The following is a 26,401-nucleotide window of genomic DNA, read 5'->3' on the forward strand; positions in this document are numbered from 1 at the left end:
CTGGGATCACGGGGCAATGGAAACTTGGGATCATGGAGCAGGAGAAACTGGGAACACGGGGCAAAGGGCTCTGATAGGATCGGCCAAAGGAGACTGGGATCATAGAGCAGGAGAACCCAGGATCATCCCAGCTCAAGGGTTTGGGATCAGGGAGTTGTTGTGGACCTTCTCAAGGCAGAGTGCACAATGAGGGGCAAAGGAGACCCCTCTGCTCTGGTGCTACCAGTGGAAATAAAGCCCCAAACAGCCAGAAAAGAGGGATATGGGACTAGAATGGAGAGAGATGTGGGGGACAAGGCACTTTTGGGGTGGGTAGGGGTGCAGGGAAGTGAAAGGGAAGCACACAGGATGTTGAGAAACACCTTTCATTGCACCTGAGCACCAGGACCAGCAGCAAGAGATGTCCTGAGTGGGCAGACTCTGAGTGGGATGTGGAGACCCTCAGAGCAGGGTACAGTCACTCCTACGTGTCACCTTGGAAGTGGCCTGGATGAGCCCAAATTTCCTCTGGCTGTACGGGGGGTAGCGCGGGGCGTTGAGGGATTCCCGGCCCATCCCGCGCTTCAGGCACCCACGGGGGTGGGAGAAGGTGTCAAAGCTGAACTTCCCATGGTGCGTTCCCAGGCCGCTGTTCCCTGGAATAGACAGCACAGGACCCCAGTGGGTACCTGGATCTGGCCATCCTTTGGGTCAAAGATCCCAAAATTAGGCTCCCAGCTCTGTGAAAGCAGCACCACACCTTCATCCAGCCGCTTTCCAAGCAATGGATGAGCTTCCCAGGAATGTGACACAAAGAGGGGGGGACCTAGTGCACGCTCAAGTGGATGCTTGGAGTGGGAAGATTAGGCTGGAAAGTGGAGAGATTCCCAAAAATTCTTGTCTGTGGATTTTACCATTTCAATTAACGTGTTTAGCAACTGGAAGGGTGTCACTGATGAGGTGATGGCAGCAGCAAGATGCTCCCACATGAGCTTCCCTACCATAGGAATACCCTCCAAAAGACATCCCATCCATGCTGGATCCAGCCGTGCTGCAAGGGGACAAGACTGCAGGGCTGGAGAGGCACAATGACCACGGTGCCTTTGGCACCCAGCACCAGGGATGAATGTTGGGAGGTGGAAGCTGGCTGGCCAGAAACAAGCACAGGAAAGCCAGGCAGGCTGGAAAAAAATAACAAAATCCAGACATCATTTGGTAAGAGATGGGATAAAATGCCATGAGTCGGCCTGAGCCAGTCAGTCTTCCTGATAAAATGCTGATCATGGTTGGGGTGATGTGTTGGGTGCAGTTCCTCACACATCAGCAGCCCCAGGATAAAGGGAAGTCACTGATGCCTCCTGGTCAGCTGAGTGGGAAGAAAGGAAAAAAGGTGGAAAACGAGAGTGGAAAACCAGAGCTGGTAGTGGAGATCATCCCATAAAAAGCATGGGTCTCCATCATGGAATCCCAGGATAGTTTGGGTTGGAAAGGACCTTAAAGATTATCCAGTTCTACCCCCCTGCCATGGGCAGGAACACCTCCCACTAGACCAGGTTGCTTCAAGCTCTGATTCCCTATGTGGTAAGCAAGACATTTCCATGGATCTAGGGACCACAGAGCTTGTGATAGGGATATGGAGAGAAGGAACCTCAGGGTGCTCCATGGGTGTCCAGCCAAGCCCAAGAGCCCAAAGTGAACAAAAGGGCTTCTGGAGGAGAATTTCCCTATGACTACTGAGCCCTCTGGAGCTGAGAGTTCCTCCTGAAACCCTTCCTGACCATGGGCAGGATCATACCTGGTTCCCAATGGCCAGGATTGGGGGTTTTGGACCTACCAATGCCTCCAAAGGGCAGTGAGGGCAGTGTCACATGCATCAGGGTGTCGTTGCCACAGAAGCCACCACTGCTCGTCCGCTCCAGGACCTGGTTCACCACCTGGGAGTGACAGGAAGAAGATGAGACTTGGGTGTCCCACCCCATTCCACTACTTCCAAACACAATCCATACCCCCTAACTAAGGCTGTGTGCTGTAGGGGAAACACTTGGAGCACAAACATGGCTGTATACAGCTGCCAAGGAGCACAGGGCAAGTGCAGTCCTGGCTTGGCTCTACCTTGTCATCCGAGGAGAAGGCATAAACAGCCAAGGGCCGCTCCCGGCTGTTGATGAAGTCAATGGCTTCATCCACATTGGCAATGATGACGATGGGCAGGATGGGCCCAAAGACTTCCTCCTGCATTATGGGATCTGAGGGCTGCACATCCACCAGCACCGTGGGAGCTGTGGAGGAGAAACCTGACAGCATCAGCCAGGCACAGAGGTTGGTGATCCCCCAGGACACATCTCCTGTACAAAAGGCCACCTGGCCAAGCACCCAGTTCCCCTCATAATCTCCTCCAAACCTGAAATGTGCTCTGTGCAAGGATGAAGGTGTGAGTGACCCCCAAGGCTCACCAATGTAGCGCTCGGCCTCATCCGTCTGTCCCCCGATGGCCACGCGCCCGCTGCTCAGCAGCCTCTGCACCCGCTGGAACTGCTTGTCACTCACAATGCGGCCAAAATCCGGGGATTCTCGGGGGTTGGGGCCATAGAAATCATTGATGGCCTTTTGCAGGGCTGGGAGCAGCTTCTCCTGCATCTCTAAGGTGCAGAGCAGGTAGTCGGGGGCGATGCAGGTCTGCCCCGCGTTGAAGAAGCGGCCCCAGGCCACGCGCCGCGCCACGTTGGTCACATCACAGGTGTCAGACACATAGCAGGGGTTCTTGCCCCCCAGCTCCAGTGTCACCGGTGTCAGGTGCTTGGCAGCAGCTGTCATCACGATCCGCCCCACCGAGGGGCTGCCTGTGGGCAGGGAAAACATGGATTGAGGTGGGAATCCCAGCAGCCACCACGCGGCTCTGGGATGTGGCACTGGGTCCCACCAGACCCCAGATACACATTCCAGATCCTCCAATAGATCCTGGCACACATCTCCAACCCAATCCCTGCCTTCTTAGCAGGGATGTCTGGAACCTGTCTTCCTCCTCACACAACATCCAGGCAGGGCTCTGCTCTGTCCCATGGGACATACCAGTGAAGAAGATATAGTCAAACTTGTTCTCCAGCAGCCTGGTGGTCTCCTGCACACCACCAGTCACCACAGCAAAGCAGTCCTGCAAGGAAATGAGAAAGACCCCCTCTTGTCACCATCTGTCCCCAGCAATAGTATCCTGGGAGGCTGGGACACTGGCTAGGCATGGAGGAAGGAAGTTGGGCAGTACATGGAACCGGAGACAGGGTGTGAGGCAGGCTCAGAGCACAGCTCTGTGTGTGCGCAGGGGTCCCCCAGCCATGCCACAGGGATGGGGAGAGTGTCCCACCTTGTCCAGGTAGCTGGGCAGTGCTTCTGCCACGAGTCTTTCTGTCTTCTTGGACACCTCAGAGGGTTTGACAATGACACAGTTCCCTGGGGGAAGACAGACAGGATGTTGGAGCTGTGACATGGTGACAGCCAGCCCCTGTATGGACAAAGTGCCCTCACCAGTGCTTGGCACTGCTGGGATTCTCCAGGCCAGGGGACTGGAAGTTTGGGCTCACCGGCAGCGATGGCCCCGACGAGGGGCACCAGGAAGAGTTGGATGGGGTAATTCCAGGGCGCTATGATGAGCACCACCCCGTAGGGGTCCTTGCGGATAAAGGCAGAGTCCAGCTGCATTGCCTGTGGGACACCCGCCACATCAGGTCCCACCCTGCACCACTATCCCACCCAGCTCTGCCTCACATCCTCTCTCTCCCCTTCCCTCTCACCAGAGTCCTGTCCACCTTCTCATCCTTCATCCAGCGGGACAGGTTGTTCAGGGTCTCATGGAGCTCGTTCTTGCACAGGAGGATCTCAGATAATTCGGTTTCAAAGGGTGCCTGCAGACACCAAGGATGTGACATGTGACCTTGGCGTATCCTGCAGCTCTTATCCCAATGCTCCATAGTGTTTTGCCCAAGATTTGGGGACCGGAGCCCTCTACATCCCATGCTGGATTCAAATCCCTAAGGGCGCTGAGCACCTGCTGCGTCTGCAACATGATGTTTTTAAGAAGTGATTGCTTAATAATAGGAAAAATTATGCAGATCCCATTCATCCAGACAACAGGAAGAATAGGGAGGGTGTCCAAAGGGACTAGGTTGGAGAAGAGAAGACAATGAGCCCTGTGTGGTATTAAGGCTCTGGCTGCAGAGCCAGGGGATCCAGGCTCAGGGAGTCACTGCCTGGGTGAGCCCTGTGGGAGGAAAGGGGGTGACATCAGGTGGGAGGTTCAGGGCAGGGAGCCGGGACAGAAATCTGGGATTAATTTGCCCAGGGAAGAGGAAAACTAAGGCTGGTGGGTGTGGGAATGGCTATCCACGTCAAGGGGCTCCCCACCATGCCCTCCATCTATGACAGAGCAGGGATGGACTTTGGAGTACAGTGACAGCGACATGCTTTATCTCAGTCTCCCAAATCCAGAGGCTGCAAGCCTGAGGCAGAGCCCAGGCAGGGCTGGAGAACCCAATGAGACGAGGACAAAGCACCCCCAGCTGGGCTGTTGGAGCCCCTCAGCTCCTCTGGCCACCAAGTCCTCCTGTTCCTGTCCCCTGTCACCTTGCCCAAGTCAGAGGCAGTGGCATCCAGGATCTGCTGCTTATTGTCATCCAGGAAGCGTCCCAGAGCCTCCAGCTGGGCCACACGGTATTCCATGGGCCGAGTCTTCCCCGAGAGCCAGGATGCCCGCAGGTAGCTCACCAGCCCTGCAAAGGGGCTCCTGCTGTTGGGACAGGGGTGTTACAAGGGATGCAAGCACCATTCCAGCTCCTCAGAGCTCCACATCACCCCAGCCCAGCATCCAAGTGCCACTCCAGGGAGAGGATGGAGCACCAGGACCCCTCCTGCCACCCATCTGTTCCTCCACACTCTCACCTCATGGTGTCACCATCCACACTCCCTTTCCCACCATCGCCCTCGGGGGCTCTCTTGGCCTGGCTCTCAGGAAGCTGCGGGAAGACAGTTCCAGTCTCCATGCTCCCACAGGTGCAGTGTGGGATAGTTGCACTGGGGTTATCAACCACAGCTTCCCTCTTTCCAGCTAACTGGCTGGCTGCCAGCTTCCTGCCCTGCCCTGCCCTTTGACTGCCTGTCATTCCCCCTGGCTGCCTGCCCTGCCACACCTCCCTTCCAGCTAAAACGGCTTGGGGCGGGAAGCTCCCCCCAACCCTCCCACCACCCCCCAAACCAGAGGAGGGAGGCACAAAGAGAGGCTGGGAGAGAGTTTGATGCAAAGTCTTTACTACAGGCAGAGTTACACGGAGCAAAGAACAACAGCGAGGAGGGAGAGAGGTTCATTCCAAAGGAAACGTCCGTGTGAGGGGAGATGGGACTGATGGGAGCGCTTCTCCAACCGAAAGAGAAGTTTGGACTAAGAAAAAGATTTTGGTCATTTCAGCTGTGTCCTGGAAAACGGTTTGGAGCAGAGGCCACAAGGGTGCAGGAGGGGATGTCCATCCCGGCTGTCCGACATGCTCCAGTGAGGCAAAGGACACAGTGAGGAAGAGGGGAGTGTGATGAAGAGGGAGACAGTTCCAGTTCTTCCCGCTGACTTGGTGGCATCTTCAGAGCAGGGCATGGCAGCCTCAGAGCAGGGTGCAGGTGCCCCTGCGCTTCACCTCAAAGGTGGTCGTGAGGAGCCCCAACTTCTGCTGGGTGTAGGGGGGGTAGCGCGGGGTGTTGAGCGTCTCCAGCCCCATGCTCCGGTGTAGGCAGCCACGGTGGAGGGAGAAGGTGTCAAAGGTGAACTTCCCATGGTATTTTCCCAGGCCACTGTTCCCTGGAACACACAGGACAGGTCCATGCTCAGGATGGGACTCTGCTCCTGATGCTTGCCTTCCCCAAGCATCAAAATGAGGGAAAAAGACACCTACAGGATTTTCTGAGCAGCACATTTTCTGAGCAGCACAGACATGGTGGAGGAATTCAATTTTTCGAGTGCCTCCTCCAGGTATATCATGCTCAGTCCAGCCAATCTTGCTGCAGCTTGACACGCCCCCGTGTCTCCTTTTTACCCACCTCCATTTATCTACACAAGCTCTGCTAGGTTCTGCAAGTCTTGATTTCACTCCATGATGCTCCACTGTATCTCCCCATGGTTGGAGCTGTTCGACCCTCTTCCCAGAACTCTAAAAGCCTGGAGCCACATTGGCAACACCTGTTCTCCCAGTTCCTGTAGCTGGTTTAACTGGAGGTTAAGTGACTTCTCGTGGAAGCTTTGGTGCCGTCTCACCCCAATGACTTCAGCCCCTTCACCTGCTCTAAAGTGGCTTTACCTAATAATTGAAGGTGGTTGGTCTGAATCATTCCCAATTAAGATAAGTTACAGAATGGGAAGTACAAAAAATTGTTCCCTGAGCCACAGGAAGGTGAGGAATTAATTGTCTGGGTGTTTCATTATGTCTGACTCAGGTGCCAGCCCCGACAGAGATGCTGAGTAAGGGCAGCACCAAATGAAGGGACTTATCCCAGAAGTATTTTGGGAAGAGATCAAGTCATACGGAAGTATTCTGGAAAACAACATTCCTGTACTCCTGTATCCCTGGACCATGCTGCACCCACAGCCCAGGGCTAAGCAGCCTCACTTTTCACCTGAGAAAGCAAAAATTGGTGCCTCTGGAGAACCAAATATTTCTTCTTCTCCAAGGAGGATCTCCAAGATCCTGTAAGAGGTTCTCCAGGTTTTCATAAGCACTTTGTTCCTACTAGTTTGTCCTAAAAGTTGAAATGAAGGTACAGCCTGGCTCCTGAGGGACATTAAGGGATCCAGCCCAAAACCACACTGGCTGCAGGAAGAAACTCCCATTCCTCACCATGGCTCAGGCTATGGATCACACCTGTCTCCCAATGGCCAGGACTGGGGATTCTGGACCTACCAATGCCTCCAAAGGGCAGCGAGGTCAGTGTAAAGTGCATCAGGGTGTCGTTGCCACAGAAGCCTCCGCTGCTCGTCCGCTCCAGGACCTGGTTCACTATCTGGGAGGGAGCAGAGAAGGTAGATGAGGGGCTTGCACTTGGCAAACATTACCCAGTTTACCCATCAGATGTTCCCAGAGTGTTTGGGCTCTAAAGACCATTCAGAGCACATCCTGGGGCTCGTGGAGGTGGTGCCTGACTTCCCTTCCCACTTTTTCTGCTCCACAGACACACCTTGCTGTCGCAGGAGAAGGCATAGACAGCCAATGGCCGCGGCCGAGCGTTGATGAAGTCAATGGCTTCATCCATGTTGGCGACAACGACGATGGGCAGGATGGGCCCAAAGACCTCCTCCTGCATGGCAGGGTCTGAGGGCAGCACATCTGCCAGCACCGTGGGGGCTGCAGAGAGGAAACCCAACATGATCAGCCAGGCACAGAGGTCAGAGATGAAACCTCCCCTCAGAACCCATTTTTAAGCACCCCTAAAACTCTTTTCCCTCTAGAGCCTCCCCTCCGTAGGCAGACTCCCTGAAAACCTCCAATGTGCTCACCAAGATGTGAGTGACCCCCAAGGCTCACCAATGTAGCGCTCGGCCTCATCCGTCTGTCCCCCGATGGCCACGCGCCCGCTGCCCAGCAGCACCCGCAGGCGCTGGAACTGCTTGTCACTCACAATGCGGCCAAAATCCGGGGATTCTCGGGGGTTGGGGCCGAAAAACTCAGTGATGGCCTCACGCAAAGCAGGCATGAGCTTCTCCTGCATCTCTAAGGTGCAGAGCAGGTAGTCGGGGGCGATGCAGGTCTGCCCCGCGTTGAAGAAGCGGCCCCAGACCACGCGCCGCGCCACGTTGGTCACATCACAGGTGTCAGACACATAGCAGGGGTTCTTGCCCCCCAGCTCCAGTGTCACCGGTGTCAGGTGCTTGGCAGCAGCTGTCATCACGATCCGCCCCACCGAGGGGCTGCCTGCGGGCAGGGAAAACATGGATTGAGGTGGGAATCCCAGCAGCCATCACGTGGCTCTGGGATGTGGCACTGGGTCCCACCAGACCCCAGATACACATCCCAGATCCTCCAACAGATCCTGGCACCACATCCAGGGCTCTGCTCTGTCCCATGGGACGTACCAGTGAAGAAGATGTAGTCAAACTTGTTCTCCAGCAGCCTGGTGGTCTCCGGCACGCCACCGGTCACCACAGCAAAGCAGTCCTGCAAGGTAACAGAAAAAATCCTCTTGTATCACCATCTGTCCCCACAAACAGCATCCCAAGAACCTGGGCATTGGCTGAAGATGGAGGGAGAAGGTTCTGCACATAGATGATGTGTAGGGATGGTGGGTGTGAGGCAGGGCTGGGAACACCATGGTCTAGGAACAAGAGACAAGGACAAGAAGGGATTCTCACACTGTCCAGGTAACAGCTCAGTGTTTCAGCAATGAGTCTCTCTGTGTTCTTGGAGATCTCTGAGGGTTTGATGATGACGCAGTTCCCTGGAGAAAGATGAACAGGACATCAGCACAGCAACATGGTGACAACTACCCCTTCGGGGGACAAGACTCCTGGGGAGACCCTGGCACTTCCAGGCCAGGGGACTGGAAGTTTGGGCTCACCGGCAGCGATGGCCCCGATGAGGGGCACCAGGAAGAGCTGGATGGGGTAATTCCAGGGCGCTATGATGAGCACCACCCCGTAGGGGTCCTTGCGGATAAAGGCAGAGTCCAGCTGCATCACCTTTGAGGAAGAACATGACCTAAGCACTGACTTCCCCACCAGCAATCCCTCTCCCCCCTTGTCTTTCCCAGAGCTTCCTTCTTACCAGGTTCTTGTCCACATGCTCATCCTTCATCCACTGGGACAGGTTGTTGAGGGTGACATTGAGCTCATTCTTGCAGAGGAGGATCTCACTGAAGAAAGCCTCAAAGGATGGCTGGGGACAGACATCATGGAAGTGCCACCCCATCATTGACCCTGTCACCCTAACACAGACCCCATTACCCCAACACCAACCCCATCACCCCAGGAGGCATCTCTCCCCTCTTCCAAACATGAACAGCAGGAGGATCTCTTCAGCCGAAGTTTCCATCACCTACCGTAATTCCCAGGGAATATCAGTGACCCAGAAATTTCATTAAAATAGTCACCTGGCCAGAAGGGGAAAAAAATCCCAAAATTTAAAATTTCCATGCTATTTAACAAATTTCTGAGCTCAGCACTGTGAACTGGCAGCAGAGCCCCAAGCCAAAGGGACACCCAAGCAATGTCACCAAAGCTCCTGAAGAGCTGGTCCTGGTGGAAGGCATCCTTCCCACTTGGAAGCTGGAAGCGGGAAGCAAAGCCCCATCCTCCCTTCTACTGCCTGTGGACTAAAGCTGCACCTTTTAGTCTTAAATTTAGCCAAAGTCTTAAGACCTTGACTAAAAGGAAGTAATAGGAACCACAGCTTAATTAAACCCCTTGTGATAAAGAACTGGGTACTCTTGACAGCTTTGGAGCACAGATTGGGATCATTTAATCCTTGCAGGAGAAGTGTGAAGACACCAGGGATAGCCCAGCAGGCTCAGTGGAGCCCCTTCACGACCTGGGGAGCAAAGCTCCTGTGATGTGACATCATATTTTGGACTCCTCCAACCCAAAACCACCCCTGGATTGGAGTCTTCCTCCCATCTCCACACCACTTTGGGGTTGAGAAGGCTGGTTGCTGATTCCCAGGATCTTCCATCATTAAGAGCCCTTCAGGACCACAAAATGCAGCTGCCAGGAGGTGCAAGGACCCTCTTGGAAGCGAGGGCTCAGCAGGCACATGAGATAATGGAGTGAAGCAACGAGGCCATTCTCAACCCAGGATGATGATGGCATCACCAGGATAAGGAAGATGATGGTTCATCAAGAATTTTGATGGGATACAAAGGTTGTGAGATAGGACATTAAGTCTGAGGTCATCCCAGAGCCACCAATCATCAGCACCAGAGAGGAACTGGCACCGCTGGAGGTGAGACACCACCTCAGCTACGTAAGAGCAGGGGAAGTGTCCATCTAGCTATGAGGGCCCGGCTGCATAACAAGATCATTACTGGACAACCGGATCTAATTAGGAGTAATTAGGAAAGATGATGGACACACTCAGAGCACTGATACCTATCAAAGCCTGGCTGAAGGAGAAGGCCTTGCCTCCAACTAACAAGGCAATTAGGAGCCTTGGGAGATGGCAGGACGGGGAAAGACATCGCTGAGGGCATGCGCCATTTCACTGATGCCGAACAAAGAGGTAAGGATTATATCATGGAATCCTGGAATGGTTTGGGTTGGAAGGGAACCTTGAAGCTCATCCAATTCTGCCCTGTCATGGGCAGGGACACCTTCCACCAGCCCAGATTGCTCCAAGCCCCATCCAGCCTGGCCTTGAACACTTCCAGAGCTGATGAGCTGCGACCACTAGAATTATCCATAGTATGGATGCTCTCACTTCACCAGCAGATCATCCAGGAGCTCCTTGCATGCCACAACATCCCGAGCCATATCCAGAGCCCTGCCCATGCCACCATGCCAGTGAAACCAGTCCCTTGGAGGCCCTGGGAAGAATGTGCAGTGCCAGCACGTTGCACAATGCCAGTAATCCTGGGTGTGCCAGGCTGGCCAGGAGCACCCCAGGATGTCATCCTTGTGGAGGTCACATGGACCCCCAGGATGCAGACCAGAGTATGAAACGCTTCCACCTCAGCCAATCACTGATAGGCCAACAGGGCCTTTGCCTGGTTTCAGGGCACCAGGGATGGGATCAACAGCACAGTCCTTCCATTATCCCTGGATCTGCAGGGATCCAGCACTTCCAGATGCACCAGTCTGGCAGCACATCAAGGGGGAATCAGGACCCCAAGGAAGGGACACCCCTGTGCCCAGACCCCCACAAGGATGCAATACCCAGACAAGGGAATATGAAGGACTTCAAAGATGTGATGCCAGTGGCCCCCAATTCCCAGCCCCTGTTACCTTGCCCATATCCAATTCAGTGGCTTCCAGAATCTCCTGCTTCTTGTCATCCAGGAAGCGTCCCAGAGCCTCCAGCTGTGCCACGCGGTATTCCATGGGCCGTGTCTTCCCCGAGAGCCAGGATGCGCGCAGGTGGCTCACCAGCCCCGCGTAGGGGTTCCCGCTGCTGGGATGGGGGTGTCAGCTCTCTGGAGTGAGAGCTCCATTCTACCTCCCCAGAATGGAGAAGCTCCCCAGAGCTTCATGTCATCCCAGATCAATGTTATCCTATTCCAGCATCAAAATGGACCCCAGATTCCCTGGGGACAGCGCAGGGAATCTGCACACACCTGTCTCCCTTGCTGCTGGGAGCAGCCCAACACAGCACCATTCCCTGCAGATCCTGTCTTCTCCCTTGGAACATTCTGGGACATGGTGGCTCACAGACCTCAGACTTTTCCCCCAGCACCAACCTGGGGTCCCCGTTGCCCTGGCACTGCCACAGCGTCCCCTGCCCACCTCCCTGTCTCTCTCCTGCCCCCAGCCTCTCGCTCTCACCATGGAGTGCTGCAGACCATTGGCACTGGCCCCTTCCCGATCCCGCTGCTTCCACTGCACCCAGCAGCTTTCCCAGAATCTTTGCCGAGATCACTGCCTGTGGTGCTGCACTTGCCATAGCCCAGGAGCTGCTGCCTGGGGGGCTCGAGGGGCTGCTGCATGCCAAGCTGTTGGAAGGAGCTGCTGGTCTCCATGGAGAGTGTAGTGGCCCTGGAGAGAGAGAGACACTGTGTGGGTTATGCCAGAATGGAAGTGGTGGAGATGCCGGCTCGATCCCAAGAGGAGTCACCCACGGCACCTTTGAAGAGTGGCTCGGTGCTTGGGGCTGTCCTGGTTGTGGGGTGACTCAGCCCAGGGCAGCTGCCAGAGGCCCTGGGAGATGCCTGGGATTCCTGGGATAATCGCCATCCTCTGGACAGTGACCTGCCCAGGCTGCCCTGCTGATTTAGGGTCACCTATGGGGACCTCAGGAACCAGACACCCCCAAACCTGGGGAGCAGAGTTACAGTCCTCATCTGTCACCTTCTCCCTTTCCATACCCAGACACCCACTCTTCCTCGAGGGAACACCCCCTGTGGTCCACAGCCCCCACCAGCATGGGGGGTGTCAGAGGGGTGCCATGCAGGGGTGCCAGTTTTGGGGACCCCGCAGTGCTTACCTGGGAGCTTGTGTGGAAGCTGGAGGAGCGCGAGGCCAGGAAGGCACTGCTGAGGCTCGGGATGGGGGTCCCTAAATGCTGTGGGGCTGGGCCCCATGGCCAGGGGCGGGAAGGATTGAGCCCCGCCTCTGTGGGGCTGGCAGTGGGGACAAGATCTGGGATGGGATAGGATGGAATGGGACCTCCCCCTTGGGATGGTGGAACTCCCACGGCCACCTCACCACCACCATGAACCTTGACCCATTTGGACCCCAGAGACACCATCCTACTCCCATGACCACCCTGACCCATGGCGCTGCCACAGACACCCCTCATCCTGCTTTCCAAGGGTTCCATGATCAGTAAGACACTCACCATGCTGCTACCATGACTACCCTGACCCATAGGGATCCCATCAACACCCCTCATCCTGTTTCCATGATCAAGACTCCACTCATCCTGCTCCCAGGAAGGGCCCTTTGCCCTGGCACCCCAGGGTGGCTCCCATTGCCTGGGGTGTAGGGGACCCTCGGGATGGGTGTTGCCCCTGCCCCACTGCCATGACCCTTCTGGGGCTGTTCCACGTGTATACCCCCTATCCTGCAGAAACCAGCACCCTCCCAAGAGTCCCATCCCAAGAATCCCCCGCTACCGGCTGGGCCAGATCCTGCCTCGGAGATGTCAGTCACCCGTCCGCCCTGCCCGGCAGTCCCCTCGCCCTGCCCCGGGGCACCCTGCCGTGCCACGCACCCGGGCACCCTCCCAGCCCCAGCTTTGGGGTGACACCAGGATAGGCACGTGCCCTGCACTCCCCGATTGGGATGTCCCCCCACCCAGGAACTCTGGCACATCCCCCGGACCGGTAAGGGGAAGTGAAAGTAGCAGGGCACAGCACCCAGTGCCACGAGCACCCCGAGGAGGCAGCACCCATCCCGAGGCCGGGTGGGAGCGCTGGGGAGGCTGGGGGGGTTCACAGGGAAGCGGAGGGGAGGGTAGGGCTGGGGTGCTGTGCGATGGGGGAGCAATGGGTACTGCGCGGGGGGTCAGGGTGCTGCGCGGGTTGGGGTGTGAGGAGTGCTGCAGAGGCCGGGGTGCTGAGAACGGCCGCGGGTGGGGGGCACTGAGGAGAGAGGGCAGGGACCGGGGGGAGGGTCCGGGAGCGGAGGGGGGGGGGGTCCGGGATCGGCCCCTTTAACCACCTCCGTCCCGCCCGTACTAACCGAAAGAGGAAGAAGCTCCCGCCCCGCCCCGAGGAGCTCCGGCACGGGCAAGCAGGGCTGGGGTCGGTGTGACGGGGCAGGGGAGGGGGTGTGTGAGGAGGCTGGGGGTGCTGAGCCCAGAGGTGCAGTTCTGGGGAGTGCAAAGCTGGGTAGAGGGCACGGGATTCAGGGGTCCAGGATGTGAAGGTGCAGAGGTGTAGAACACAGGGGTGCAACCATGAGTGCGTGACCTGGGGGTGCAGAGCACACAGGTTCAGGGCTTGGGGATGCCACGTACATGGGCACACGGTGCTGGATGTAGGGCTGCGAGGGCCTGGGGTGCTGGGCATGAGGGTGCAGGGTCTGTGTGTGCAGGTCACAGGGATCCAAAACATATGGGTGCAAGACTTGGAATGCCAACACGGTCCCTTCCACCCTGACACCATCCAGGGCCCTCCAGAAGGACCAATGGAGAAGGACGTTGACGGCTGCCTGGATGGGGCCAAGACAGTGCCAAGCGCCAGTCTGGGCACTGAGGGGACAGAGACACAGGTGAGACCAGGGGGACACCCGTGGGAGGGAAGCAGGCCTGTGGTGGCCATCCCCGAGGGGTGACAGCTGTAATCACCCACAGCTGGACGGTTTCGTGGGTGCTCACCCGGACTACAATGAGGAAGAGGAGGAGCAGAAGTACTTTCGTCGCAAGCGCCTTGGTGTCATCAAGAACGTGGTGGCTGCCAGCCTGGCTGGCACCCTCACTTACAGCGTCTACCTGGGTATGGGACATCCCACGGACCCCCAAAACAACTCAGGGTGTTCAGGGCATGGGGTGACCACCCCTGGACCTCTCCAGGTCTGCTGCAGATGCAGCTGATTCTTCACTATGACGAGACCTACCGGGAGGTGAAGTACAGCAATATCCGGTTGGAGGACATTGACCGCAAGGTGCTGATGGGCATCAACGTCACACCCGTGGCAGCGCTGCTCTACACACCCATCCTCATCAGGTATGGCCCCACCACGCTCCCGGCCAGCATGGCTCACTGGCATGGCCACCCATGCTTCTGCTCCTTGCCCTGGCAGATTCTTTGGCACCAAGTGGGCCATGTTCCTGGCAGTCGGTGTCTACGCGCTCTTCGTCTCCAGCAACTACTGGGAGCGCTACTACACACTGGTGCCCTCCGCAGTGGCCATTGGCATGGTGATCGTGCCCCTCTGGGCCTCCATGGGCACCTACATCATGCGGTAGGCATCGGGGGGGGGTGGGGGGGGGCGCGCACGGGGTGCTGGCTGACCCACTGCTCCACGCAGGATGGCCCAGAAGTACTATGAGTACATTAACTACAAGGAGGAGCAGGAGAAGGAGAGGCAGCGAGCACCGCGGGACACCTGCAATACCTACATCATCGTCTTCCAGACCATCTTCTACTCCTGCTTCCATGTGAGCCCAGTAGGGTGGCTGGGATGGGCAGGGGACCATGCCAGCAGCACTGAGCGTGCACCCCTCTACATCCTGTAGTTGAGCTTCGTCTGCGCTCAGATGCCCATGGTCTTCTTCCTCAACAACTACCTCTACCAACTCAACCACACACTCTTTGCAGTGAAGCACTGCGGTGAGGCTGCAGGGCAGGGTGCAGGGTAGCACGGGGAGCCCCCCGGTTGGGACGCCGGTTGGCATTAACTATGGCACATGCCTCACTGGCAGGGACCCTGAGCCATGGCACACTGCCTGGTTTCAACAAGACGGTGCTGCAGAGCCTTCCCCGCAGCGTCAACCTCATCATCGTGGAGAGCGGGTTGATGGCCACCGCCTTCCTCGCCATGCTGGTGGTGAGCGCCAGGGCGGGAGGGGACAGGGATGGGGTGGACGATGGCAGGACATCACCTGCTGGCACCTGGCAGGTGCTGGTGCTGTGCGGCGCGGCGTACCGGCCCATGGAGGAGATCGACATGCGCAGCATCGGCTGGGGCAACATCTTCCAGCTGCCCTTCAAGCACATGCGGGACTATCGCCTGCGGCACCTCTTCCCACTGTTCATCTACAGCGGCTTCGAGGTGCTCTTTGTCTGCACTGGATTCTCCCTGGTAGGATCTGCGATGGGGTGGGAGGTGACGGAGCGGGGACAGGTGATGTTGAGCCCATGTTCGCTGCAGAACTACGGCGTGTGCGCCCTCGGGCTGGAGAGGCTGGCGTATCTCCTCATGGCCTATGGCTTCTCCGCCTCGGTGTGCTCCAGCCTGGCCCTGTGCATGCTGCGCCTGCGCCGGCACATCCCGCTCCTGGCTGGAGCCTTCATCCACGCTGTGCTCCTGGTGACGCTCTTCTGCTGGGCACCGGAGCCCCGGTACCTGGCACAGGCACCGCTGCTCTACAGCATTGCTGCGCTCTGGGGCACAGGCAGTGCCCTCAACAAGACCGGAATCAGCAGTGAGTAGTGGGAAGGTCCTAAAACAGCCTCTGTTGTCCCCAAAAGGCCTTGGTGGTCCCCAAAATAGCCTGGGTTGTCCCAGGCCTGGGTTGTTGGACGTTTTTCCACACGTCCTCTCCTCATGTCCCCCGGCACCACAAGTTTATGGTCTCAGTCCTCGGATCCACGGGACAGACTGACTGTGATTGTCCTCCACGCCAAGGGGACATGGCACAGAAAGGGGACACTGATTCCAGTCTCTGCCACAGTCCTCCTAGGGATGTTGTACAAGAAAAAGGAGCGTCAAGACTTCATCTTCACCATCTACCACTGGTGGCAGGCCCTGGCTATATTCACTGTCTACCTGTGGTCAGGGCTGCCCATGAAGGTAAGTCCCAGATATGCTCCAGCCCACTCTGAGAGTTTCTAGGCTTTTTGGGGACACACCCCCACACCAATCCCAAAATTCCGTGTGCTGCAGGCCAAGCTGTCCATCATGCTGCTGACGCTGGTGGTGGCAGTGGGGACATACCTGTGGATGGAGCGGAAGGTGGCGTGGAACGTGGAAGTCCGGCTGCCCCGCATCCCACGCCCACGCCACAAAACACGTGGATACCGCTACTTGGAGGACAACTCTGATGAGACTGGCTCTGATGGTGACGGGGACAAGGAGGATGATGACAGGCACCCAACTGAGGCCACCACGGAGGATGAGCTGCCAAAAGAGGATGGGCAGCAGCTGGGATAGGGACAGCCTGTCCTGCGCCCTATCCTGCTCTTGGTACCTGAGGGGGTTCCCCAGCTCCCCCCGGGTGGGCCCAGAATTCTGCAAACCCCCTCAGGTCAGGCTTGCAGCCCCCCAAGCTAAGCCTCAAGCCCCCGGGCAGCCCAGATCCCCTCACATTGGCTGACAGACCCCACACTGGCCCATGGACCCCCCCTAGGTCAGGTCCACAGCCTCCAGATTGATCTACAGCCCCCAAATTGAAGTACAGAGACCCCTGGTTTGTGGTACAGCCCCCAGGCAGGCCCACAGCCCCCCAAATTATGATGTAGCTGCTCAGGTCAAACCTGCAGGCCCCCATGCCAGCCCCAGAGCCCCCACACACAAATCCACAGCCCCTCATACAAGGCTCACGCCCCCCAGACAGATCCATGCCCCCCCCAAATTTGGCCAAAGCCCCTCCGGGTGAGGTCCACAGACCCCTGAGCAGATGCACATAGCAGATGCACATACTCTCTAGCAAGGCTTGCAGCCCCCCACAATGTCCTGCAGACCCCAGGCAGACCCCCAGCCCTCCCGTATTAGCCTGCATCCACACCTCCAGACCCCGCAGGGCTACCCTGGAGCCCCCAGGCAGATCGACACCCTCCCAAACTGGCTCACAGCCCTTCAGACCAGACCCACACGCGCCCCAGGCAGACCCTGCAGCCCCTCCTAGGTTGTCCTGGAGCCCTTCTAGCTCAGCCCGCAGCCCCCTAGGCCGGCCCCGCAGCCTTCCCGACCTATCCCATCCCCGTTTTCCTTCAATAAACCCCCTCCCTCCGTGCCCTTGGCCCTCACCTCCTCCATCCTCCGGCCACACAGCCCCAGCGTCCTCTTCCCGAAGCGGAGACTACAGCTCCCGACGTGCCACGCGCTGCTCTGCGCGATATACGCCGGGAGTTGTAGTCCTCGCCACGTGGAAAATGCCTCCATCTCCCCACTCAAACCACAACTCCCGTAACCGTTCGCGTCGCCCGGCGCCGTCATTGCCCCCCCTGACTTCCGCGCATGCGCGGTGCGGGCTGTTGTTGTGGCGGCGCGGCCCGGCCCGCGGCTTCACCCGGGCGGGAGCGATGAGCGACAACGATGACATCGAGGTGGAGAGCGACGTGAGTTTGGCCCCCAACCCCGGGACAATCCCTGGGATAACCCCCCGTGGCTCTTCCCCACATTAGGAGCTCTAGGAATGGGGTAATGTTTGGTTTGTGTGTGTTCTTCCTTCATATGGCGGCGCCCCCCCCACCGTCTTCTTCCTCTTCCTCCTCGCCCGGGTCGGGGCTCCTCAGGAGGAGCAGCCGAGGTTTCAGTCCGCGGTAGGTCGCCGGGGGCCGCCCCGCAGCGCCCCCGGGATCGGGAACACGTGGGCGGGGGTGTGAGGGGGGCGGGATTTGGGGAGGGGGTGACATGGAAGGGGACTGGGGATGCTGGGGGAGATGGGGGTGTTGGGCGTGTCCTGTGGGGATCGGAGGTGTTGGAGGGGCATCAATGGGGTTGAGGGTGCTGACGGGGACACCAGGGGGGTTGGGGGTCTTTTTGAGGGGAACACACCTTTGGGGCTGGGGTCTTCTGGGGGGGCTGTGATATGGAGAGGGAGCTGTGGGGATGGGGATCTTGGGGGAGAAACCTGGGCTTGGGTGGTGTCCTGTGGAGATGGGGTTCTTGGAAGGGGGGCGCACCAGTAGGGGTGGGGGGCTTTTAGGGAGGAGGGTTGGGCTTGGGGAGGCGACACCTCTGGGCTTGGTGGTCTTATTTGGGTTGGGGGCTGTGACACAGAAGGGGATCCATGGAGTCATATGCTTTTGAGGCGGGGGGGCAGCTGAGTTTGGGGGTCTCCTGTGGGGCTGGGGGTCATATGGGGGGGACACCAGTGGTGCCTGGGATTGTGTGGAAGAGGAGCCACGACTCTTTAGGGGAGGGGGACTGGGAGGATTTCTGGGGGAAAGCAGGGGTGTTGGGGGGGGGCGTTACGTGTGAGGCCGAGTCATTTGGGGGGTGGGGTTACGTTTGGGGGGCACAGGGGGAGCAACACCAGGGGTTGACAGAGGACATGGCGGGGCGTTGTGCCTGGTTGGTTGGGAGGCAGGGGAGGTGACCGTGTTCCAGGGGGAAAGTGCTGTACCCCCTGTCCCGGGGCCCGGAGCTGCCCCGGCAGCAGGAAGCTGGGGAAACCGAAAGCAGCGGGAGCCGCCTCCTTCCCACGCCCGCGGCCCAGCCGGAGGCGTCACAGCCACGGAGCCGCCCTGGAGGCTCAGCTGAGCTTCCACAGCGATTCCCAGAGGGAATTTTGGGGATGCAGATGGTGGCCTCCTCCCGGTGCCACCCCTGTCCCCCCCTCCCAGGCCGACAAACGGGCTCATCACAATGCGCTGGAGCGCAAGCGCAGGGACCACATCAAGGATAGCTTCCACAGCCTGCGGGACTCCGTGCCCTCGCTCCAAGGAGAGAAGGTGAGTTTATGGAGTGTGCTGGGGGCACAAACAGCACCCACCCGTGGTCCAGGCTCCTTGATTTGGGACAATCCCAAGGCTCTCTTGTGACATGGGAGTCCCCAGGGAGGACCAGAGCCAGGGTGGGTTGAGACAGGTAAATTTCCAGTTTTCCCCCCTGGACTAGGTCTTTATCTTGCCTCTGGCTTTTCCCACTATTGCAACAGGCATCCCGGGCCCAAATCCTGGACAAAGCCACAGAGTACATCCAGTACATGCGCCGGAAAAACCACACACACCAGCAGGACATCGACGACCTCAAGCGGCAGAATGCGCTGCTGGAGCAGCAAGGTGGTATCTAAGATCCGGCTGGAGATGGGGTCTGGCAAGGTCTGAGATCCAGGAGCTGGGGCCTGGCAAGCATTGGGAGCCAGGATCGGGCGTCCAGTAGAATTTGGGATCTAAGATCCAGTGGGAGCTGGGGTCTGGCAAGGAGATATGATCCATCAGAATCCAGGATCTGGTGGAAGCTGGGAGTTGGGATCTGGTGGGAGCTGAGGTCTGGCAGGACCAGAGTTTGGCAGGCTCCAGAATTCATTGGGAGCTGGGGTCTGACAAGAGCTGGGCTGCAGGCAGGGCCAGACCCGGGGGTGACATAGTGCCGTCCTTCACAGTGCGTGCGCTGGAGAAGGCCCGAGCCAGCGCCCAGCTCCAGGCCAGCTATCCTGCGGACAACAGCCTCTACACCAATCCCAAGGGCAGTGCCATCTCCGCCTTCGACGGTGGCTCCGACTCCAGCTCCGACTCGGAGCCCGACGAGCCACAGAACAGGAAGAAGCTGCGCATGGAGGCCAGTTAGGCCCCTCCGCCGCCCCCCGGCCCGCGGCAGGACTCACTCCCTCCGCTCCTAGAAGCTCTTGGACTGCAACTTCCCAGCCCTCCCCGGCCCCTTCCCTGCTCCCACCGCGCCGGCCCCGGGGGGAGCCGGCCAGGCTGAGCAGAAAGACTTGGGGGGGTCAGGGAGACTCCCCCGCCAACTCCCCTCTGCTAGCGACCCCCCTCCCCTTCCCTCCTGGTTTTATAGGAGCATTTCTATTTATACCCGGGGACCAGTGCAGTCCAGAATGGGGAGGAGCCAGGCAGCCCCCCCCAAAAAAGGAGCAAGCACTGGGGGGGGAATCTCCCTATTTATTTTCTCCGTGTGCAACTCCACCTGCCCGAGTCGGCGGAGCACAGAGCCAGGCTTGGGGGCTCCTTCCCCACTCCTCCTTCCCTGCCTTGACCCTTCCCAACCTCCGTGGCATTTTCTGAACTCCAGTGGCCCGTCCCTGCCCCGTAGGTGCCCCTTTTCCCCCCATTTTGATGCCATTCCATGGATCTAAGGTATGTTGTACATACTGCCCAGAGTTGTCTTGCAAGTTAAGGCTTCCCTTTACTATAAGACTATAAATAATAAACAAAAAAAGCCAAAATTCCACTTATTTTATCTTCCCCCGTGGTTACCGTGTGTTCTTGGAATGGGGGAAGTTGGTGCCACCGGATCCAGACGTGGCATCACCTCCTGCCCCGCATCCCCGGGGCCACCAGCACACGGCGGGTGTGACTTCTGGTTTATTGATGCCAAAAAGCTCTGTCAGAGCCCATGTCCCACCTCAGCTCTGGCCAGGATGGCAGCAGGACACCCGGCCTGGAGCAGGCTGGATTTTGGTATTGCTAGCACCCTGAGCACCATGCTCTGCCTGGCCAGGCCGCCGCGGGGATGGGCTGTGCCACTCCCTGCCGGGGCTCGGCACCCCGAGCCAGCAGCAGGACCCCCCTACTCAGCAGCGGATGGCGGATCCAGGCTGGGCACAGGATACTGCAGGAAGTGCATCACCGCCCTCGCCACCTTCTCCGGGGCAATGTTGTAGACAGGGTGTGTGGCCTGCTGTGGGAGAGAGAGGGACGGAGGATGTTAATCACTGAGTCCTGGAATGGTTTGGGTGGGAAAGCACCTTAAGGATCACCTAGTCCAACCCACTGTACACAAGGAATCTCTACCATCCCAGGCTTCTCCAAGCCTGGTCCAGCCTGGCCTTGGACACTTTCCAGAGATGGGGCAGCCACAGCTTCTCTGGGCAGCCTGTGCCAAGGCCTCAGCACCCTCGTAGGGAAAAATTTCACATCTAAAATTCCCCATATCCCATCTAAAATTCCCCTTTTCCAGTTTGGAGCCATTCCCCCTTGTCCTGTCACTCCAAGCCCTTGTCCAAAGCCTGACTCAGCTCCCTTGAAGCAGCTCTAAGCTCTTCCTGAAGCCTCCTCTCCAGGCTGAACCCCAACTCTTTTCATTGCCATTGGATCTGCCTTTCCCAGTGCTGTGGAGTGCTGGAAGCTCATCCCTGCCCTCCCCAGCAACACCTAGCACTTACCAGGCAATTCTCAGGGATACCCAAAACCACCTCATTGTGGAGATCTCCACTTCCAAAGTGCTGTGCAATGGCCAACCCACTCAGGCAGTAGCAGGTGTGGTAGAAATCCCGGGATCTGCAAGCAAAGAGATACTGGGATACTGAGGGGGCATCTGGGCATCCCTGATGCCAAGCAGCCCTGTGTTTCCCCCCACACTCACTTTCCTGGCTTATCCAGCAGCCCGCCAGCTGGGCACTGGCAGCACAGGAGAATGTATTCCTGCAGTGCCAGCTGGTCGAACATCCAGTGTGCCATGCTCAGCGCTGGATCGCCTGGAAGGGAAACCCAGAGGAGAAACACCACAGGAGTTGGAGTCAAATCCCTCCAGATGCTGTTCTGGGGACAGAGGAAGCCTGTGGCAACTCACCCCTGGCATGGAGTGCCCGATGGAGCAGGGGCAGGAGCCCAGCTTGCCAAAAGGAGTAGCACCCATCCACCAGCTTGTTGCAGCGGCCCTGGAATCCGCCCTCAAAGCGCATCTGCCGCCCGGTCACCCAGTGCTGTGGAGCGATGGGAACCAGCATGGGACCAAAGCTCCCCAGCAGGGTGAGAGCCCCAGGATCCCGGAGAGGGGTCACTCACCAGCAAGCTCCGGAGGTTCAGCAAATGCTCCTGCTTGAGGATGACCAGCGCGGCCACACCACAGAAAGTGTAGCCGCCATGTGCCTCCATGCCTGGCACGCCACCAATCCCACCCTCCCAGTTCTGGCACCTGTGGGAGCAGGGTCAGGGTGGCAGGGATGCTGGAAATGTCATCCCCTGTCCCCCACCTGTCCCCAGATCTGACCTGGCAATCCACTCGGCTGTCCCAGCGAAGAGAGTGGGCGTCAGGATGTTGGTCAGTGAGGCCACTGAGGCGGCGCAGTAGGCGCTCCTGCGGGAAAAGGGTGCCCAGAGATTTAGGAGATAGGTGCTCAGGGATGTGGCACTGGCACCCCAAAGTGGCATCAGCTCCCTAAAATTACACTGGCTCCCTGTGATGGCACCCTACCATGGCAGTAGCTTTTGTCACACTGGTCCCCTGCCATGGCACCAGCACCCCAAAACTACACCTCCCCATGGCACTGGCTCCCCACCACGGTACCAGCTCCCCCAAACAGCACTGGTACTCCAGTGTGGCACCAGCCCCTCCCCAAAACACCACCAGCTCCCCAAAACACAAGTGGGTCCACAAAACTGAGCCCTGCCATGGCACTGGCTCCTCAGAATGGCATTAGCTCCCAGCATTTGCTCCCTAAAAGCAGCATTGACTGCCCAAAACTGTACTCCAAACTAGCAGTGGTTCCCCACCATAGCACCAGCTCCCCAAAATGATACTGGCTCACAAACATCACCAGATCCCACCACCAAATCCCCAGAATGGCATCAGCTCTCCACCACAGCATCTGCTCCCCAAAACGCCCAGGCCCTCCAAAACAGCCTCCCCATGCAACCCTCACCCACCTGACATCCACCTCTCCACCCACGTGCATGAGGAAGGAGCCATCCGGCTGCTTCAGCGAGTGCAGGTATTCCAAGAGCTTCTTCCTGCAGGAGCCAGGGGCTGTGAGAAGGGGGACATGCAGCCCACCTCCCAACCCAGCTCCTCCCCACCCCCCGACCTGTCGATGACGCCGAAGGCCTCCTCGGTGCCGATGATGCAGAGTGCGTTGACGGCGGCATAGGTGGGGGCGAGGTGGGGGTGCTGGCCGGGGCCCCCCCCAAATCCACCCTGGGGGCTCTGGCACCGCCTCAGGAATTGGCAGACACTGTGGGAAGGTAGGGAAGGGGCTCAGTATCACCTGTGTCATGCTGCTGGGGTAAAGCATCCCCTCCCAGCCTTGTGAACCCCACGAGGTCGAAGACGGGGGTGTCACCCTCCCATCTCCGTCGTCACGAGGAAGCCGCCGGAAGAATGGGCGGCATTGACGGTGGCAGGGAGACAAAGCACTCCTTTGCTCTGGGGACAGCGGGAGGTGGCACCTCCGGAGTCACGCGGGTGGCCAGCAGTAACAGTGGCCTTGGTGGGGTCTCCCCAGCTCTCCCCACTTACTCAGAGGCCACCGAATCGGGAATGGGCTCATCCAGCAGCTCCAGGCTGTGCAGGATCCAGTAGCAGAGCCAGGGGCGGCTAGCATCCAGACACTGCAGGGACAGAGGGGACAGTCAGGGAATGGCACCGGACATGGCAGGAGCAGGCAGGAGTGAGGAGACAGCCGGGAGAACCCCCAGAGCATCGCTGGGATGAGTGTGGGCACACAGGGAATGCTGTGTCCACCCTGGGGCTGGCAAACCCCCAGCAACAAACAGCCCTGGTGACAGCCCCAGAGTGAGGGGATCCCCCCAGGCAGTGGCTCCAGGTGGCACATCCAGCATTCCTGGTACCTCATAGGCTTCAGTGAGCTGCCGAAGACCTCTCTTCAGGTAATGGAAGTGCTTCTCCCGCTGCAGGACGTACCTGGAATACAGAGAGGATAGGATGAGCAGGCATGGTGGCCTGAAAAGGCAAGGGGACCGCGGCAGGAGGGGCAGAATCCTCCTGCAGCACCCACAGGGGTCAATGGGTCTTTTGGGATGGAAGTTATTTATTGTTATTGGGAGTTTTGATACTCACTGTGAGGAGTGATGGTTTGTCTTGTAGGCATCATAGACCTCCTGCACGATGTCCTCCACCTTGGACTTGTCAGGAAAAATGGTAATAAAGGCTATGGTGAGCTCTGGGAAGAGGCTCCTCACATCCCAAACATGATTCCCATTGAGCCCTGCAACTTCTACCCCATCCCAGGGGTTTATCTGATTCACAGCCCCATCTCACCCAGTAAAACTAAAGTAAGAATTTCCCAGGAGCTTTGTGCCTCAAATTATGCCAGAATCCAGCACCATCCCGTGCTGCTTTACAAATCCAGCCTGAGTTTGGTTTAGCACAAGACTGTCATAGAAAACACTCTCCTCCCGCTCACGCTAGGATAACTGGGGACTTGGACACTCTAAGCCACCGTAATCCTCAAGGAAATACCCCGGGATCAGCCTCAGGGGTGAGGAGGGGTCACACGGGGACCTGCATTCATGGCACTGTGTCCTGCCAGGGCACAGTTGAGCAAGAAGAACCCCACGGATTGGGAAACCCGGAGTCACTTTTTACCCCGTCCCAGCACCCAGGGGAGCTGCCAGGGGCTGGGTCAGGATAGAAGGACGGAGAGGAGAGTCTGGCTGCCCCAGGACCCCTCACCCTTCCCCCGCGGGTGCTGGGGGACGGGTCCCGCGGAAGCTGCCGTGGCTGGCGGGCGGCAGCACCGCCGGGTCCCCCAGACACTGGTCACTGCCGGGTCACTGCCGTTGTTACAGAGAGTGTGGGGACAGTAGTTACGTGGGGATACCGGGATCGGGATTCATTCAATCCACGACACCCCTGAGCCCCGTCCCAGAGCAGCCCAAAGCCCAGCCCCACGACAGCCCGGCACCCCACACCCCACCGCCCCGGCACCCCACGCCCCACACTGCAGCCCCCCGGCACCTGCTCCGCGGAGGTGCAGGTCCGCAGCCCATCATCCCGCAGCCGCCGCCGCCCGCCGGGGCCGGGGGCCGCTCCCGCCATGCTGCGGCCGCGGGGGCAGCGGGCGACGGCGGCCGAGAGGGGACGCGCGACCGCGCTCCTGGCCGCGCCCACCACACGTGGTCACGCCCCTCTCCGGCTGACCGCGCCCCTTCTTTCTTGGGCACGCCCAGCCCCGGCGCGCGTGCGCAGAGGAGCTACCCCGGGGCCGCTGCGTCACCGTAATGTGACGTCATTTATTGCATCATCATAGAACCCACGGGTTGGGTTGATAAGAACCTTAAAACCCATCCAGTTCCATCCTGCCCCGTGAGCAGAGACACCTTCCACCAGACCAGGTTGCTCCAAGTCTTTCCAGCCTGGCCTCGAACACTTCCAGGGATGGGGCAGCCACAGCTTCTCCAGAAAATCCACTCCAGTGCCTCACCACCTTCACTGTAAAGAATTTCTTCCTAATATCCAATCTACACCTCCCCTTTCCCACTTTGGAGACCTTCCCCCTTGTCCTGTCACTCCACGGCCTCATCCCAAGTCCCTCTCCACTTCTCTTGGAGCCCCTATAAGAACTGGAAAGGGCTCTACCTCTCACTGGAGCCTTCTTTTCTCCATGCCGAGCAATCCCAGCTCTCCCAGCCTGTTCTCAGCCCTTGGAGGATTTCTGTGGCCTCCTCTGGACTTGCTCTAGCAGCTCCCTGTCCTTCCATGACAAGGACCCCAGGACTGGACACAGTGCTCCATGTGGGATTTCACCTCAGTGGGGCAGAGGAGGACGATTCCCCTCACCTACTGCCCACGCTGCCAGTGACACAGCCCAGGACATGGGTGGCTTTCCAAGGCAGCCAGCACACCTTGTCAGGTCATATCCAGCCTTTCATCCCCCCAGATTCCTCTCATCTGGGCTGCTCTCCATCCCATCACCCCCATCCTGCACTTATCTCAGGAGCTGTCCTGACCCGTGTGCCAACCCTGTCCTTGGCCTTGTTTACCCCTACGAGGTTCCAATGGGAACCTTGTCCCTGGACAGGACAACCTGGACAACCCACCCTTGTCGAGGTCCTGCTGGGTGCCATCCCATCCTTCCTAAGTGTCACCAGTTCCTCTGGTGCAGCTCTGTGTCACCGCAGTGTCCACTGCTGCACCCCTTTGTCCCGTTCCCAATGCCCCCAGAGCAATCCCGGGTACATCCCTGGTGCTCCCAGAGCCCCGGAGACCGCGCTGCTCCCCCTGGTACATCCCCTGTCTCCCACCTCCGGTTTTCCAGAGCATCCCCAACATATCCTACGGTGCACTCCTGGCTCCATCCCCCCGTTCTCCCCAGCTCTCAGTCCATCCCCCGCGTCGCCGCCCAATTCCCCACAGCATCTCCCGGTGTATCCCCGGTGTCCCCTCCCCGCTCCCCACAGCATCTCCCGGTCCATCCCCGGTGTCGCCCCCCTCGTTTCCCCTCCCGGTGCCCCCTCCCGCCGCCGCCGCCCCCGCCCCGCCCCGCCCCGGTGCATCCCCCGGTGC

General features: G+C 58.7%; 4 protein-coding genes across 15 annotated transcripts; 2 read left to right on the forward strand and 2 right to left on the reverse strand.

The window, feature by feature from the left end:
• Positions 1–349: 349 nt before the first annotated feature.
• On the reverse strand, positions 350–14,746 carry ALDH3B1 (aldehyde dehydrogenase 3 family member B1). Of its 5 annotated transcripts, none has more exons than XM_050975295.1 (11): positions 11,772–12,040; positions 11,474–11,683; positions 10,937–11,102; positions 8,766–8,876; positions 8,560–8,680; positions 8,354–8,439; positions 8,078–8,159; positions 2,433–2,819; positions 2,092–2,258; positions 1,814–1,913; positions 350–635 (listed from the first exon to the last, which is right to left on the reverse strand). In XM_050975295.1, exons 1-11 carry the CDS (start codon positions 12,008–12,010, stop codon positions 442–444), a joined length of 1,863 nt encoding a protein of 620 aa, XP_050831252.1. In that variant the 5' UTR covers positions 12,011–12,040; the 3' UTR covers positions 350–441. The 5 variants fall into 5 exon arrangements, with proteins under 5 accessions (XP_050831252.1, XP_050831253.1, XP_018777665.3 ...); XM_050975296.1 differs by lacking the exons at positions 350–635; positions 1,814–1,913; positions 2,092–2,258; positions 2,433–2,819; positions 11,772–12,040 and adding exons at positions 5,253–5,812; positions 6,909–7,008; positions 7,183–7,349; positions 7,530–7,916; positions 14,712–14,746; XM_018922120.3 differs by lacking the exons at positions 350–635; positions 1,814–1,913; positions 2,092–2,258; positions 2,433–2,819; positions 11,772–12,040 and adding exons at positions 5,253–5,812; positions 6,909–7,008; positions 7,183–7,349; positions 7,530–7,916; positions 12,132–12,267.
• Positions 12,876–17,274, forward strand: UNC93B1 (unc-93 homolog B1, TLR signaling regulator). 5 transcript variants are annotated; one of them, XM_050975301.1, is made up of 12 exons: positions 13,298–13,377; positions 13,760–13,861; positions 13,944–14,085; positions 14,163–14,316; positions 14,393–14,554; positions 14,621–14,750; positions 14,829–14,922; positions 15,015–15,139; positions 15,212–15,394; positions 15,464–15,737; positions 15,987–16,105; positions 16,199–17,274. In XM_050975301.1, exons 2-12 carry the CDS (start codon positions 13,778–13,780, stop codon positions 16,463–16,465), a joined length of 1,734 nt encoding a protein of 577 aa, XP_050831258.1. In that variant the 5' UTR covers positions 13,298–13,377; positions 13,760–13,777; the 3' UTR covers positions 16,466–17,274. The 5 variants fall into 5 exon arrangements, with proteins under 5 accessions (XP_050831257.1, XP_050831256.1, XP_050831258.1 ...); XM_050975300.1 differs by lacking the exon at positions 13,298–13,377 and adding an exon at positions 12,876–12,972 and having other exon boundaries at positions 15,212–15,737; XM_050975299.1 differs by lacking the exon at positions 13,298–13,377 and adding an exon at positions 12,958–13,052 and having other exon boundaries at positions 15,212–15,737.
• Positions 17,275–17,541: 267 nt separating this feature from the next.
• On the forward strand, positions 17,542–20,390 carry MAX (MYC associated factor X). Of its 2 annotated transcripts, none has more exons than XM_050975305.1 (5): positions 17,542–17,592; positions 17,770–17,796; positions 18,823–18,930; positions 19,137–19,260; positions 19,584–20,390. In XM_050975305.1, the coding sequence occupies exons 1-5, from the start codon at positions 17,557–17,559 to the stop codon at positions 19,766–19,768; spliced, it is 480 nt and encodes a 159-aa protein (XP_050831262.1). In that variant the 5' UTR covers positions 17,542–17,556; the 3' UTR covers positions 19,769–20,390. The 2 variants fall into 2 exon arrangements, with proteins under 2 accessions (XP_050831262.1, XP_050831261.1); XM_050975304.1 differs by having other exon boundaries at positions 18,823–18,929; positions 19,130–19,260.
• On the reverse strand, positions 20,377–26,301 carry FNTB (farnesyltransferase, CAAX box, beta). 3 transcript variants are annotated; one of them, XM_050975303.1, is made up of 13 exons: positions 25,475–26,301; positions 25,172–25,327; positions 23,954–24,018; positions 23,725–23,797; positions 23,393–23,484; positions 22,962–23,108; positions 22,804–22,887; positions 22,148–22,234; positions 21,943–22,072; positions 21,728–21,860; positions 21,521–21,632; positions 21,321–21,435; positions 20,377–20,836 (listed from the first exon to the last, which is right to left on the reverse strand). In XM_050975303.1, the coding sequence occupies exons 2-13, from the start codon at positions 25,181–25,183 to the stop codon at positions 20,726–20,728; spliced, it is 1,161 nt and encodes a 386-aa protein (XP_050831260.1). In that variant the 5' UTR covers positions 25,184–25,327; positions 25,475–26,301; the 3' UTR covers positions 20,377–20,725. The 3 variants fall into 3 exon arrangements, with proteins under 3 accessions (XP_050831260.1, XP_018777668.1, XP_030096283.1); XM_018922123.3 differs by having other exon boundaries at positions 25,172–26,300; XM_030240423.2 differs by lacking the exons at positions 25,172–25,327; positions 25,475–26,301 and adding an exon at positions 24,854–25,019.
• Between the last annotated feature and the right edge of the window lie 100 nt (positions 26,302–26,401).

This window comes from Serinus canaria, chromosome 5 (assembly GCF_022539315.1).
Source record: "Serinus canaria isolate serCan28SL12 chromosome 5, serCan2020, whole genome shotgun sequence".
NCBI classification, from domain to species: domain Eukaryota; kingdom Metazoa; phylum Chordata; class Aves; order Passeriformes; family Fringillidae; genus Serinus; species Serinus canaria.